The sequence below is a fragment of the Macaca fascicularis genome, chromosome 8, assembly GCF_037993035.2.
Source record: "Macaca fascicularis isolate 582-1 chromosome 8, T2T-MFA8v1.1".
NCBI classification, from domain to species: domain Eukaryota; kingdom Metazoa; phylum Chordata; class Mammalia; order Primates; family Cercopithecidae; genus Macaca; species Macaca fascicularis.
The window spans coordinates 41813510-41828030 of NC_088382.1; the positions used below are offsets into that span (position 1 = coordinate 41813510).

Sequence of the window (14521 nt, forward strand, 5' to 3'; positions counted from 1 at the left end):
CTGCAGGCTCCTTCCTCCCTGGCTCAACACACAGACTTCCCCTCTTGGGAGAGGAGAGACGGCAGCAGCCAAAGAGGATACATGGGCGTCATGAAGCCTGCTGCGGCTGCCTGAGACAGGCCTTTCTGAAGGCAGCTCAGTTCACCTGTCCAGGCTGACTTCTTTCTCCAAAGGCAAGAGGATGGTAGTACAGAAGGGTGGACTGCCCTTTGCAAGCAGCAAGCCCCACCCTTGGGCTGAGCACCTGAGAAAGGAGAAGAGGCGTAGGGCCCTATCTGAGACTTTTCAGACACTCAGTGCCCGGCGGATTGGGGAGGCTGCTAGACCCAAGGACGGAAGGAGCCTGCCCTGGAGGAGTCCGACTGCAGGGTAAACCCAGATTCCGGGCATGCATTGCAATGACCAGGGGGAGAGCAGAGGCAGGTGCATGGGTGGGAGGCCTCCGTGCGCCTGCAAAACTAGGGAAGCTCTTCTCTGAGCCGAGAGGATTCAGCTCTGAAAGCTGGGGCAGCATGTGGCACCAGGCAGGCAGGAGCCCATTCTTCCAGCTCTCCTGCCTCTGTGTCTCCCCGAGCCCGGAAATGCATGCTCCCCCCGTGCCCGTGGCAAGGGCAGGACATCGAGAGGAGAAGTTACAGTGTGTACCTTCCAGAACGGTCAACCATGCAGAGTGATGGGAGAGTCCGATAGAGTTACCCGCCAAGCACGTATACTCCCCTGCGTCCTCAAAGGAGACATTTCTTAAGTGAAGCACCTCCATCTCTTTGTCGGTGGTATTAACTCCAGCAGTCTAGAAGAGACAATGGAAGCAAAATGGACAAGCATAGGACATGAGACCTCTAAGAGACGCAGAGCAAGGGAAGGAAACAGAGAGAAGGGGGACCAGAGGAAGAAATGCTCCCCCGCATCTTCTTTGCAACAAGGAACAAACGAAAACCACCAGGCAGCAAAACCTGTTAGAGGAAGAGGGTGAGACCCTTAGGGAGGAACTCCGGCAGACCTGAGAAGATGACGGCTGGTTACGACCCTTCACCAGACGCTGGCAGCCACTGGCCCATCCGAGCATGCGGGCGGTGAGCGGCATGGAGAAATGGAGCCGGCGGGCAGGGGCTGTTTGGTTTCAGGTAAAGATAGCCAGAAGGTGAACACAGGAGGGATGGCGGGGGCTGCAGACACACACATGCGCACACACACACACTCGCGCGCATGTGTGCATACACAGCCAGCAGATGCGAGTGTGCAAGGGAACGCCTAACCCCTTCTCTGTTTTTTAAGAGATGGGGTCACATTCTGTCAACCCAGGCTGGGGTGCAGCGGCATAAATGTAGCTCACTGCAGCCTCGACCTTCTGAGCTCAGGCAATCCTCCTGCCTCAGCCTTCAGACTAGCTGGGACTACAGGCACACACCACCATACTTGGCTAATTTATTTAATTTGTAGAGATGGGGTCTTGCTATGTTGCCCAGGCTGGTCTCAAACTCCTGGCTTCAAGCGATCCTCCCACCTCAGCCTCCCAAAGTGCTAGGATTACAGGCATGAGCCACCGTGCCTGGCCTATGGCCCCTTGTCTTAACCACCACTCACTCACACCTTCAGTCTGAAGTACTATTTGTAACACAGCAAGACCGTGTCCCCGTGAGTCCTCGCATGGATCCACACACAGCCAAGGAACACACAGAAGGCAGAGAGGGAGCCCGCAGACACCAACACAATACCAAACCAAACCAGCCTCCCAGGCCGGGTATTTTTCCATGGCTCTGGGCACTAGAAATACAGTAGGGTGGCAAGGACAGTCCGGTACTGGCTTCTCCGCCTGCCCCAGCAGCTTGGGGCCTACATCAAATCCCCAGCACAGGATCCCATCCATCTCCCCATTACCTTTTGCCACAGGTCTGGTGACAGTGAGCCACGCAGACTGGTTAGCTTCACCAATATAATTGGAAACCTTACACACATACTCCCCGCTCTGGGCCTCTGTCACATTGAACAGGGTCAGCACCTCCGCATCCGAGCTATTAATCCCCGAATGCTGGAACAAACCAACGACACACCAGTCAGTTGGGCAAACGCTGAGACGTGGCCACGCATGTTGCTCCCGTGTAACTTTCAGGCAGGCCCAGGGAGCGAAGGGAGATGTTAAGTGAGATTTCTTATCTTTCCCTTTTAGATTTTTTTTTTTTTTTTTTTGAGACAGAGTCTCACTCACTCTGTCACGCAGGCTGGAGTACAGTGGCGTGGTATCAGCTCACTGCAACCTCCGCCTCCTGGGTTCAAGCAGTTCTCTTGCCTCAGCCTCCTGAGTAGCTGGGACTACAGGTGCCAACCACTACACAAGGCTAATTTTTGTATTTTTAGTAGAGATGGGGTTTCACCATGTTGGCCAGGCTGGTCTCAAACTCCTGACCTCAAGTGATCTAAAGTGCTGGGATTACAGGCGTGAGCCACTGCGCCCGGCCTTCTTTCCCTTTTAGAAGGACAGAACAAGTGGACTTCAAAAGTCCAAAGCATTTGATTTAAAAAAAAAAAAATCACTGCTTCAAATGGAATGTTCTATTTGTGTTTAACCCACTCCCTCCAGGACTAGAGCAGGGGTTGTGTGAGTGGGGACAGTGGCCAATGACCTACAGAGCAGTTTTAGCACCAGTAGCAAAGAGAAGAGAAGGGAGGGCCAGTATATCTCTGAGACAGCCAAGCCAGGGGAGGATGAGGTCTAACTCTGGGACAAAGAGGTAAACAACTTTCCCAGCTTCTGGTTCCTTCCTGTTGCGAGATCCACTGGAGGTTTAGGCAATTACCTTCCCTGGATTAATGGAGCATTCAGGGACAATGAATGTCTGGGAGTGAGAGGAAAAAGGAAGAAAATGCCATTCATTACTCCTCATATGGCTTAGAATTTATAGGTGGCATCTGTTTTTCCAACTCTTCATAAAAGATGCTCTTATCATGCACCCCATTTGCCAGAAAGATTGTACGTAACTCAGGACGCAGGGCTAAGACTGGGAAATGCTTGTCGGAAAGGCTCTGGTTTCGGGCAATGAAAAGGCAGGGGTCCAAATGCCTTCCTCGCGTAGCTGACCCCAAAGCCCCAGTGACGTTGCTCTCAAAAATTTTAACAGACCAGCATCACCCATCCCTGCAGCCCTCTGTTCCCAGCTCACCTCCACTTTGTGACCTCTGTCACTAGTCCTGGGGGATGTGGCTAGATCCCTACCGAGATGGAGTGTGTGTGCCTGAAGGGTGAGGAATGATCCCATTCGGGGGCACTGAGCCTGCCCCCAGGAACTTGAGCCCCCGAGACACTGGTCTCCTTCTCAGCAGACTGGCCCACGAAGACTGGTGCCGTGATTACCTTCAAGATCTGGACATAAGGCAGGTTGTCTGGACCAATCTTGCTCCCGTTCACCTCGATGTGCTTTAGCCACTGGATATGCGGCTGTGGGTCACTGTACACCTTACACATGAACTCCACGTTGCTACCCAGGGCCACTGTCTTGTTGGCGGGCAACCCTGCTTGCAGGATGGGCCGGTGAGGGGACCGCTCTGTGGAAGAGGGGAGAGGAGGAGCTTGTCACGGGGACCTTGCCAGGGCTAAAGAAGGGTGGGCTCACCTGCGTCCCACTTGGCTTTCCCAGTGATGGGCTGTACACGTCCCAGCACTTCTGCTGAGCCCAGGCCTCTCAAAACAGAGCAGGGGGAAGGGACACCATCTCTTCAGGCCCTAAGCCATCAGGATCCTCCTTCCCAAGGCGGTCATATTTATAGTCACAGTAAATCGCTCATGCTTTAATGGAGAACCTTCTAACTCAGTTGCACCCCCAGACCTCAGCATAACCTGCTCCTCCTCAAGTAAAACCAGAGTCACTTAGACTCCTGCTGTTCACAGCGTGATCCGCCAGCAGTGCTACCAGCATCCTTTAGGAGCTTGTTAGAAATGCGGGATCTCAGACCTTACCCCAACCTCCTGGATCAGAATCTCCTTTTTACTTTTTTTAGAGGCAGGGTCTCACTTTGTCACCCATGCTGGAGCACAAGGGTGTCTTCATAGCTCACTGCAGCTTGGAACTCCTGGGCTCAAGTGATCATCCCACCTCAGTAGCCTCAGTCACTCAGTTGGGACTACAAGTACATGCCACTGCACTAGGCTAATTTTTAAATTTTTTTATAGAGACAGGATCTCACTGTGTTGCCCAGGCTGGTCTCAAACTCCTGGCCTCAAGCAATCCTCCTGCCTTGGCTTCCTAAAGTCATGGGATCACAGGCATGAATAATCCCATTACGCCACCTGGAGCTCATAAGCCACTGCGCCTGGCCACAATCTCCTTTTTAGACCATATTATCACAAGAAGAAGACTGACTGAGAGACTCTGTACCCAATGATCTCTAGGGAGTGATTTTCAGAACTCCTAGAAGGAAAACGCTGTGGTAATCGCTCCAAGAGGCTCAACATTCTTCCTAGAGTCTCCTGTGATGCCCTGAAGTTGGCACAGGTGTACAGTTCTGCATCAGCAAGGTATCTCACCTCTCTGAGCCTCACTGCCTGGGCTCCTGTGCAGAGCTAGACTAATACCACCTACCTTGCAGGTGTGCCACAAGCATTACAGAGCAGGTATTTAAGGAGCCTGGCACATTGCTGGCATTAAGCGACAGCTCCTGTTGCGCTACATTTAACACCTCTCCAACAGCATCTCCTTCAGGACAGACTCTGAAACCACCTTCCATTTCACAGTGACAACCAGCTTTGACATGTGTTGTCTGATCTTAACTCTATTTTACAGATAAGAAAAGTGAGACTCAAAAGGGAGAAGTGACCTGCTCAAGGTGACAAAGCCAAGAAGTGCCAACCGCTATCCTGACTCTGCCCCTAAGAAACCTGGACACCCCGGCTGTGTTCTCCAAGCTCAGCTCTTCCCACTAAATGCATTCCTCCTGCCGCCTCTGTCCTCTTACCCACGACATCCAGCTGGTAGGTGTGGTTGATGCTGCCATACTCATTCTCCACAATGCAGGTGTAGTTGCCCTTGTCAGAGGGCACCACGGAGTCCATTATGATGCTCCAGGTGGCATAACGGACCTGAGGGGAAATGCCGAAGGGATACTTTCAGAGTCTGAAGGAAAATACAGGCAGAAGCCCCATGACAATGTTGGCACCCCGTGGCACCTGCCCTCCATATCAGAGTCTGGTGGCACAGGGCTCCAAGCTGCAGGGTTGGCTAGGACAAGGCGTGGGTTGCCCCCACTACCAGCCCGTTCACACTCTGCAAGGTGGTAGATGGGGTGTAAAGACTCTGGAAGTCTCCACTGTGACGTTCAAGGTCATTCGTAATCTGGACAGATGTGCCTTCTGCAAACACTTCCAAATACACCAGGAATGTTCCCAACTGTGCACCTCCCCTATTATACTAAGAATCCAGCCCCTGTTGCCCTTGACAGCTCATTTCAAAAACCATCTCCTCCAGTCCAGTCTCTGGTCAGAACCGTGCTCACCCTTTCCTCTGCCTACCAGGGCACTGATCACAGTCTGCTTTTTACGGTAGCCACTCATGGACATTTGACTCTGATGAGACTGGAAAATTTTTATGGGCAGGAACACTGTCTTGTAGCATTTAAAGCATGGTGTCTTGCATGTAGTGACTGCATGGTGAATTAATTTAAAATGTTTCTGGCTGGGTGCGGTGGCTCATGCCTGTAATCCTAGCACTTTGGGAGGCCCAAGATGACAGATCACTTGAGGTCAGAAGTTCAAGACCAGCCTGACCAACATGGGGAAACCCCGTCTCTACTAAAAATACAAAAATCAGCCGGGCATGGTGGCCTGCACATATAATCCCAGATACTCGGGAGGCTGAGGCAGGAGAATGGCATGAACCCGGGAGGCGGAGCTTGCAATGAGCCAAGATGGCATCATTGCACTCCAGCCTAGGCGACAGAGCAAGACTCCATCTATAAATAAATAAATAAATAATGCTTACACCCTTTAAGTTGTTAATTTCACTTGTAACAATCTGTCCTAAGGAAGCACACTTAAAAATGCTGACAAGAGATTCACTGCAACATTATTTATTATGGTGAAAAACCAGAAAATACCTAATATCACAAAATAGTTCATTAAATTATGGGACTTTTTTGTTGTTTTTTTGGAGACAGAGTCTCGCTCTGTCACCCAGGCTGGAGTGAAGTGACATGATCTCAGCTCACTGCAACCTCTGCCTCCCGGGTTCAAGCAATTCTCCTGCCTCAGCCTCCCGAGTACCTGGAATTACAGGAGCCTGCCACCACGCATGGCTAATTTTTTGTATTTTTAGTAGAGAGGTTTCACCATGTTGCCCAGGCTGGTCTCGAACTCCTGAGCTCAAGCAATCTGCTCACCTTGGCTTCTCAGAGTGACAGGATTACAGGTGTGAGCCACTGTGCCCAGCCAAATTATGGGATTTAAAAATAATGGAATCTTATATGTTTCAAACATTCATGCTTCAAATATATCATGAAAACACTCATGTCAACAAATGACAAGGCAAGGAAATTATTATACATGACGTGATCAACTATGTAAAAACCATATTACACAGAAAGAAGACTGAAGAAATTTTTAAACTTTATTTGCATTTTTTTGCATTTAAAAATTTTAATACATAACCTGTATAGGTAGAAAGTATTACTTAAAACAATGAAAAGCGTGTAATCAGGACTTCCTAGCTCGGCCTCCCCTGTTCCCGTTACTCAACTTTCGCATGCACACACACGTACCTTGTAGCCTCCAATCCTGTGGTCAGGTTTGAATTCTTTGCCATTTTTCAACCAGCGCAGTGTGGGGTTTGGGGTCCCACTGGAAGGGCATTTGAACTTCACTGTCTTGGCAGCTGGCACCGCATGCAATTTCTTTTCCATCTTTTCTGGGGATGTCCAATATGGAGCTACGGCTGCCCGGGGAAAGCCGAGAGAGAGAGGCAGGGTGGGGAGGAGCAGCTGGTCAGGCTCAGGAGCAGGGCCCAGGCCAGGACCTGGGGGTGCCCTGCCCATCTGCCCAACACCTGTGAGCAGTGCCTGGCACTTAGCAGAACAGGCATCGTGACCCCATGTGCCCTCTCCTCCTCCCCTTTCAGCCTTCCCCTCCCCTCTTAAACCCAACGCCCAGACCCAAAGGGCAGTAAGATAGGAAACAGTGTCTCACGCATACGGTTTGGTTTGGTGTTATCTGTCTCTTTCTCCTCTGAAGAGGAGTCATCATCATCATCATCATCCTCTGAGGAGGGGAGAGCATCTATGGGAAGAAGAAGGGGCACTGAGGTTCCTCCTAGGGACCCCTAGGTTTCGCCAAGGCTAGTGCAGTTCCAGATGAACACAAACACCCTCCCCATGGGGATACCAGTCCCACTTCTCCCTTAGTGACGATCTCTTGGTGGGATGGAAACTGTTTAAGAACAGTTCCTGTGCGTGTTTCCTTCCTTCCCCAAAGCACTGCTCCCACTGCCTGGAAGCCTTCACACTGGGTGGTTCCATCAGGGTCAGCTGTTCCTCTTTAACTTAATTCCGTCCTACATTCAAAGGCTCTCTCTCAACTTGTGGTACCACCTGGGTGTGCTGGTGCCAGGCAGCGTGTATTCTTCTTTGGACGGCTGACTACAGGGAAACCCAGGCAGGTCTAGACACATTGTAGCTAGATGCTATTTCCAAACGATGGGCTAAACACTCCACAGTCAGAATTTTTCTAGCATGTGTCCACTAAGGTTTGGGGGCTGCCCTCCCTAACCAGAGCAGATAGGGCACCCAACACCCCGGCAGCTGCCAACACCTCTTCCCAGTAAGTATTTATTTCTTGTAAGAACAGGCTTGACACACATGTTATCTCACCCATCAGGGTTCATGCCAGATCTTTCTCCAGTCCTTCCTATCACCTTTGGGGATCTGGTGCCAAGTCCGCACCCCGAGGTGCAAAATTGGCATAAAGAAAATTTCAGCAACACTTCCTCAACTCCTAGTTTTGTGAAAGTCACATTCTAATAGTGGCAGGTTCCCAAGTTCACAGAGCTCCAGGGCTCCCTGGCTGCCCTCGCACAGCTCCCTTGCAGTGCACCTGGGTTCCTCTCCAGCAGAGCAGGGATCCCACCACCTGTTCGGGGGCTCTAATCACTAAGCCGAGTACCAAGTCCAAATGGCAAGGGAGTGATGGGGTGGAAGCTGGCCGAGCACCACTTAGCCTCCTGGAGATCTGGGCAAGCTGTGGTGGAAAAAAATCACAGGGTCTTAACATCCCAATAGCCCTGGCAATCACCTCCGAGGTGTGTCCTGGAAGCCCCAGATCTCCGGCCCTGGGGCCCACCCCACCTGGTCACCCCTCTGAGAGCCAAGCCACGCGGCAGGCAGGGAGCAATGTTAGTGGGCAGCAGTTTCTGAAGCAGAGTGGGGGCAGACCACGGAGGGGGAGGAGGTTCACCTTCCTCTGATACTGGCAGAGAGGGGTGGAGGGGGTGGGTCTAGGGAGGGGCGAGGGCACGGCTTGGCTACCAACCTGAAACATTGACGGAGAAGTAGGTGGTGTCGCTGCCCGAGGGGCTGCTGGTTACGCAAGCATAGAGGCCGGAGTCCGCGGGCACGGAGTCCTGCACCTCCACCTCCTCCCCTGTGATGCGGGTGCGGTTGCTTTCTGCCAGCTGCACCCCGTCCCGCAGCCAGTTGATGCTCTGCACATCGTCCCGCAGCCGACAGCGAAGCTGCAGCAGGTCACCGGGGTGGACCAGGAAGGACTCCACTTCCACAGGGGCTCCCCAGGGCTGGGCTGCAGCCACCACGGGGCCGGGAAGGGAGGCCAAGGGGCGAGAGAGGAAGACAGGGAGAGGGGAGGAGGGGAGAGACAAAGGGAATTATGCTGGCCACACGGAGCCGCACCGTCCCGGGCATCACTTACTGGAGGCTACTGAGCCGGGGCAGTGGGAGTTGGAGCATGGGTCAGTGGGGAAACAGCTCGCTGCCTGGGAACCCCCATCTCTTTTCCACCCCACTCCTCCAAAAGTCAAAGGAAGAAAGAGGCAAAGTTAGGAAGCAGCTGTAGCAGCATTAAGCGGATCACATTTCATTTCCCCCCATCCTAAGGGGAAAGGTCAGCCCTCCCCAGGACTTCTTTGTGTCCAGAGTTGCCCCCTCCCCGGACACTCAGTTCTTTGCCAAGATCCCCACTTGCCAGAGGAACACCCCATTTCTTTTGGGATAGCTCAGCCTCACCCTTCCCTAGCAACAGCTGAACAAACCCCGCCCCTCAAAACCCCAGCAGCCCCTGCCCAAGTCGAGAGAAGGCAATTTGTCAACCAGGGGCTGACCGGGATGTGTGTGATTCGGCGAGGGTGGGGGTCTCGCCCCCGACATGTCAGATGCACATGCTGGGAGGGGGCAGCCCAAAGAGAGGTCAGCTCAGGGAACCTCTCGCTAACAGGTGTCAGGGCAGGGGATTTGGAGCTGTTGACTATATTAGAACCAGAGGCCACAGCTGCCATAAAACCCACACTTGCTCTGGCAGCAGGAGCTGTCGCACACAAAGGTCCTTTCTCCTCAGCCCTCTGCCTGGGCACACCCTCTCAGGCCCCCCACCATCCACTCTCCCTCCCCGTGCCCCGTCCTTCTCTGTCCCTGGGTGGGAGTGCTGGACCCACCGGGGTGTCCGCACCTCACACAAGATCTGATACCGCCAAGAGCACCTGTCCCTCCCCTGACCAGTGCCTCTTCCCACACGCGTTCAAGAAGGCCCGTGGCCCAGACACACCTGAGTCCACCATGCTGGGCTGTTACCCATCTCCCGAACACACCCCTCTGCACTCACGAGGGGAAATGAAGTTTCTATTTCCTTTTAGGATGTTCAAACGTACTCCTGGAACCTTCCACCTCTCACCTACCATCCACACCCCGCCCACAGCCTTGGAGAGGACTTTTCTCACCATCTGTTCACCCTAAGAGACTCTGGAGAGCAACTGTCGCTCCCCAATGCGATGCACAAGGCTCTGAAAGAGCCTGCTCTCCCTCAGCCCCTGCTGTGGCTCACGCCTGCCCCAGCGGCCACAGAGCCCCCGACTGTTTCTGTCCAGCTCTCAATACTCACTCTTCTGTCTCAGCCTAGTTGTTGACTTCTCCTCGAGGGCGGTGCTGACTCCGAGTCTGGGTTAGGTGCCCTCCCCTTCCTGGCACCTGTCACACTGAAGGGCAGTCCTCTTTCTGAACCTGAGTGTGGGGATGTGTCATCGGTACCTTCAAATCCCCAGCGTCCACCATGATGCCTGGCGCCCAGGAAATGCTTGCTCAGTAAATACCACACGTGCAGTCACCCTAGCTCTTCACTGCCTTCCTTTCTAATCTCCCTTTTCTCTTTCACTCCCCCTTATTTGAAAGAGAGTCTTTCTGAAGTGCTCAGCAGGCTTCCGCTAGAAACCTTAAAAATGAAAATAGGTGTCCCGCGCTTCAGAAGTGACCAGCAACTGACAGGGACTGACAGTGGTTTCCCTCATGGGGGCTGAGGTTGCAGGCCCAGTCCTGCATCGACCCATGGGCTTTATCTTAAATAAGAGTTGTCAGACACAAGGGTGCTGCTTTAGAAGGGCTCAGACACCACTAGGCTTGCACACGTTTATTTTTGTGAGTCCGGTCAAGGGGAACACCACAAAGGTGAGTAGACCACACAACTGATTAAAAATAAGCTTTTGTGGGCCTTAGAAGAAGTTATTCTTTCCATTTTTAATGGTCTGTGGTTTTGCCCAATGAAGGTAGGGGAAAAGCAGTTTAGACTCGACTCTTAAGGAACAGAGCAGACACTCCTATTGATCAAATCTCATTTCCCTCAAATGACCTCAGTGATTAAATATTTTGCAGCTTGTGATCTGTGCAACCCGTTGGTCAAGAGTAAACTTGAATTCTTACCCTCTGGCAACCCAAGGCCTATTGCAGCCTGGTCCCAGAGAAAAAAGCAGCTCCCAAAGACAAAACCGTAGCAAAGAGAACCCCCAGGCTTTTATTTCCCTCCAAGAGAAAGTAGCAAAGGAACACTGGCCCTGGTGAGACCCGCTCTAGCTGATACCAGCTTGGATCCATACCTTCCTGACGGTCCCAACCAGAACGTGCAAACAAAACTCCACTATACGTGATCTCTAAAAGCCTCAAGAACCAGCTCGCTTTCCTCCTGATGCAAGCTTAGACCCCAGTTCCCTTCCAAACATGGCTCAGGTATGCTCTATCCTCTCCCTTTCCCAGAACCATCTTGGGATAATTTTTTTTTTTTTTTTTTTTTTTTTGAGATGGAGTTTCACTCTTTTGCCCAGGCTGGGGTGAAGTGGTGCGATCTCAGCTCACTACAATCTCCGCCTCCCGGGTTCAAGCGATTCTCCTGCCTCAGCCTCCTGAGTTGCTGAGATTACAGGCGTGCGCCAACACACCCAGCTAATTTTTGTATTTTTAGTAGAGATGGGGTTTCACCACGTTGGTCAGGCTGGTCTAAAACTCTTGACCCCGTGATCTGCCTGCCTAGGCCTCTCCAAGTGCTGGCAGGATCCACCACACCCGGCGGGGATGATCTTTTAAACGGCCTCCCTGGGGCTGCAGCTCAGACTCCCGCTTCCAAGCCGTCATGTGCTTGACATTATTTTTCTGATTAAAATCTACCCTGTGTACTGAATAAAATTCACATCCCTGCCTCACCTTCAAGACTCCCTGCAATCGGCTTCCACTCTCTCCAGCCAACCCCATTCTCTCTACCAGGGTTTGTCCCTCCCCACCGCCACCCTCCCCACCCCCCAGTCGGGATGCTTTCAGCCCCAGCTGCATCCTCCCTGCCATGGCAAAGCTTACTCCATCCGGAGGACTGTCAGCGCCACTCCAGAGTCCTCCTGCCTCAAACTACTCAAAGTCCACCATCCAAAATGTCTAGGGACTGGGCGCAGTGGCTTATGCCTGCAATCCCAGCACTTGGGGAGGCTGAGGCAGGCGGCTCACTTGAGCCCAGGAGTTCAAGACCAGCCTGGGCAACATAGTGAGACCTTGTCTCTACAAAAAAATTTAAAAACTAGCCAGACTTGGTGGCACATGCCTGTGGTCCCAGCTACGCAGTGGGCTGAGATAGGACTGCTTAAGCCCAGGAGTTGGGCTACAGTGAGCTATGATCATGCCACTGGGCGACAAAGACCCTTTTTTTTTTTCTTTTTTAAAGACAGAGTTGCTTTGTTGCCCAGGCTGGAGTGCAGTGGCACAATCTCGGCTTGCTGCAACCTCTGCTTCCCAGGTTCAAGCCATTTTCCCACTTCAGCCTCTGGAGTAGCTGGGACTACAGGCGTATGCCACAATGCCTGGCTTATTTTTGCATTTTAGTAGAGACGGGGTTTCGCCATGTTGACCAGGCTGGCCTTGAACTCCTGACCTCAAGTGATCCACCCACCTCAGTCCTTGCATCTTCAGTTAGCAAGTGCTGGGATTACAAGTGTGAGCCACTGCACCCAGCCAGACCCTGTCTTAAAACAAAACAACAAACTAGGAAGCCTTGTTTACACCAATGTCTCATCTCTAATTTTCTGTAAAACAGTTACTGTCTGAATCACACAAATTCACACTCAATTACATTCTATTTTGTATTGTTTCTATTGTTTTAAACAGCAGACAGGTAATTCACATGCTGTAATATTCATCCATTAAATGGTTTTTGTATATTCAGAGTTGTGCAATCATTCACCACAATCACACTTTAGAACATTTTTACCATCCCCCACCCCTCAAAAAATGCCTGACTCATAGTAGTCACTCCTCTATCCCCTATTCCCAGTCTAAGCAACCACTAATCTGCTTTCTGTCTATGGATTTGGCTATTCTAGATATTTCATATCAATGGAATCATACAATATGTGATCTTTTGTGACTGGCTTCTTTCACTTAGCATGTGTTCAAGCTTCCTCCATGTTATAGCATAGAATCAGCACTTTGTTCCTTTTAATGACCTAATAATATTCCATTGTGTAGACATACCACATTGCAGTCCTCAATTGACAGACATTGGGTATAATGTTTCTTTTTTAAAATAATAAGTTAAAGTTTCAACATGTTGCCCAGGCTGGTCTTGAACTCCTAGACTCAAGCAATCCACCCACCTCGACTTCCCAAAGTGTTGGGATTACAGGCGTGAGCCACTGCACTCAACCCATATTGCTGCTGCTTTTTTTTTTTTTTTTCTTTTTAAACAACTGCTAATCAATTTATTAGTAGTTGACTTTGAGCATCTGCATTGGTGACTTCCACCTCAATTCCTGGCTCAATACTGATGGACGTCAACCGCTTAACAATCTCAGGACTGTGCAAGTCAGTGGGTAGATGGTGGATTCTCATCTAGAAACGATCCATGACTCTGAACCTTCACCACAAGGAGATTTTCTTATAGTGAGTCTCAAAGTCTTGGCATGCATTCAAACTGATCCCTTCACCTTGACATTCTTTTCCTTTCCTCCTCTGAATCAAGTCAGCACACACTTTCTCCAGGGATTTTATGCTGTGGCTCATTAGAGGGATTCAAATTTGATGAATGGTCACCTCCAGCTTCACAGGTGATTTTAGTATCTTTAAAAGCCATGGCTGCAGTGCGACTTCCTGACTGACTTGTTCAGAACAGCGGTGAGTGAGGAGCAGGAGCGGGTGGACTGCAACGCCACACCACCTACGACTGCATCTTTCTCAAAGAGCTGTATTGCTTCTTTTCTTTTGAGACAGAATTTCACTCGTTGCTCAGGCTGGAGTGCAATGGCGTGATCTCGGCTTACTGCAACCTTTGCCTCCTGGGTTCAAGCAATTCTCTTGCCTCAGCCTCCCGAGTAGCTGGGATTATCACAGGCACGTGCCACCACGCCCAGCTAATTTTGTATTTTTAGTAGAGATGGGGTTTCACCATGTTAGTCAGGCTGGTCTTGAACTCCTGACTTCAGGTGATCCACCCGCCTCAGCCTCCCAAAGTGCTGGGATTACAGACGTGAGCCTCCGTGCCTGGCCTGTATTGCTTCTTTTTATTTTTTGAGACAGAATCTCGCTCTATCGCCCAGGCTGGAGTGCAGTGGCAGGATCTCAGCTCACTGCAAGCTCTGCCTCCTGGGTTCACGCCATTCTCCTGCCTCAGCCTCCTGAGTAGCTGGGACTACAGGCGCCCACCACCACGCCTGGCTAATTTTTTGTATTTTTAGTAGAGATGGAGTTTCACCGTGTCAGCCAGGATGGTCTCGATCTCCTGACCTCGTGATCCGCCAGCCTCGGCCTCCTAAAGTGCTGGGATTACAGGCATGAGCCACCGCGCCCGGCCTGTATTGCTTCTTAATTGTCCAGAATGTCTAAGTCTCTCCTAGGAATTAGCAAGCAACTCAGCACAGACGTACGTATAATTTTCCCACAGTGCCTAACAAGGTCAAAAACCCAGAGACTACTCAATAGGTCCAGAACTGAATCTAGCATCTGGCAAAAGCTAATTTTCAGAGGAACCAAAAATCAGCCTAACCTCGGGTTCTAGCGGCTTTTTTCCATGGCT

The 14521-nt window shown here is 51.3% G+C and overlaps 1 protein-coding gene across 35 annotated transcripts in view; it reads right to left on the reverse strand.

The window, feature by feature from the left end:
• Nucleotides 1-14521, reverse strand: part of FGFR1 (fibroblast growth factor receptor 1) — a 59924-nt gene that overhangs the window by 10224 nt on the left and 35179 nt on the right. For 6 of the 35 annotated variants that reach the window (XM_073998606.1, XM_045399069.2, XM_073998596.1 and 3 more), the window contains 6 exons: nucleotides 8507-8773; nucleotides 7175-7258; nucleotides 6745-6917; nucleotides 4948-5071; nucleotides 3350-3540; nucleotides 646-790 (listed from right to left, as the gene is read on the reverse strand). In XM_073998606.1, the coding sequence (XP_073854707.1) occupies nucleotides 646-790; nucleotides 3350-3540; nucleotides 4948-5071; nucleotides 6745-6885 (601 nt within the window). In that variant the 5' untranslated portion in view covers nucleotides 6886-6917; nucleotides 7175-7258; nucleotides 8507-8773. Of the gene's footprint in view, nucleotides 1-145; nucleotides 245-645; nucleotides 791-1000; nucleotides 1111-1878; nucleotides 2030-3349; nucleotides 3541-4947; nucleotides 5072-6744; nucleotides 6918-7168; nucleotides 7259-8506; nucleotides 8774-14521 lie in introns of all 35 variants that reach the window. The other 29 variants (XM_065518593.1, XM_073998595.1, XM_073998605.1 and 26 more) reach the window with 11 other exon arrangements.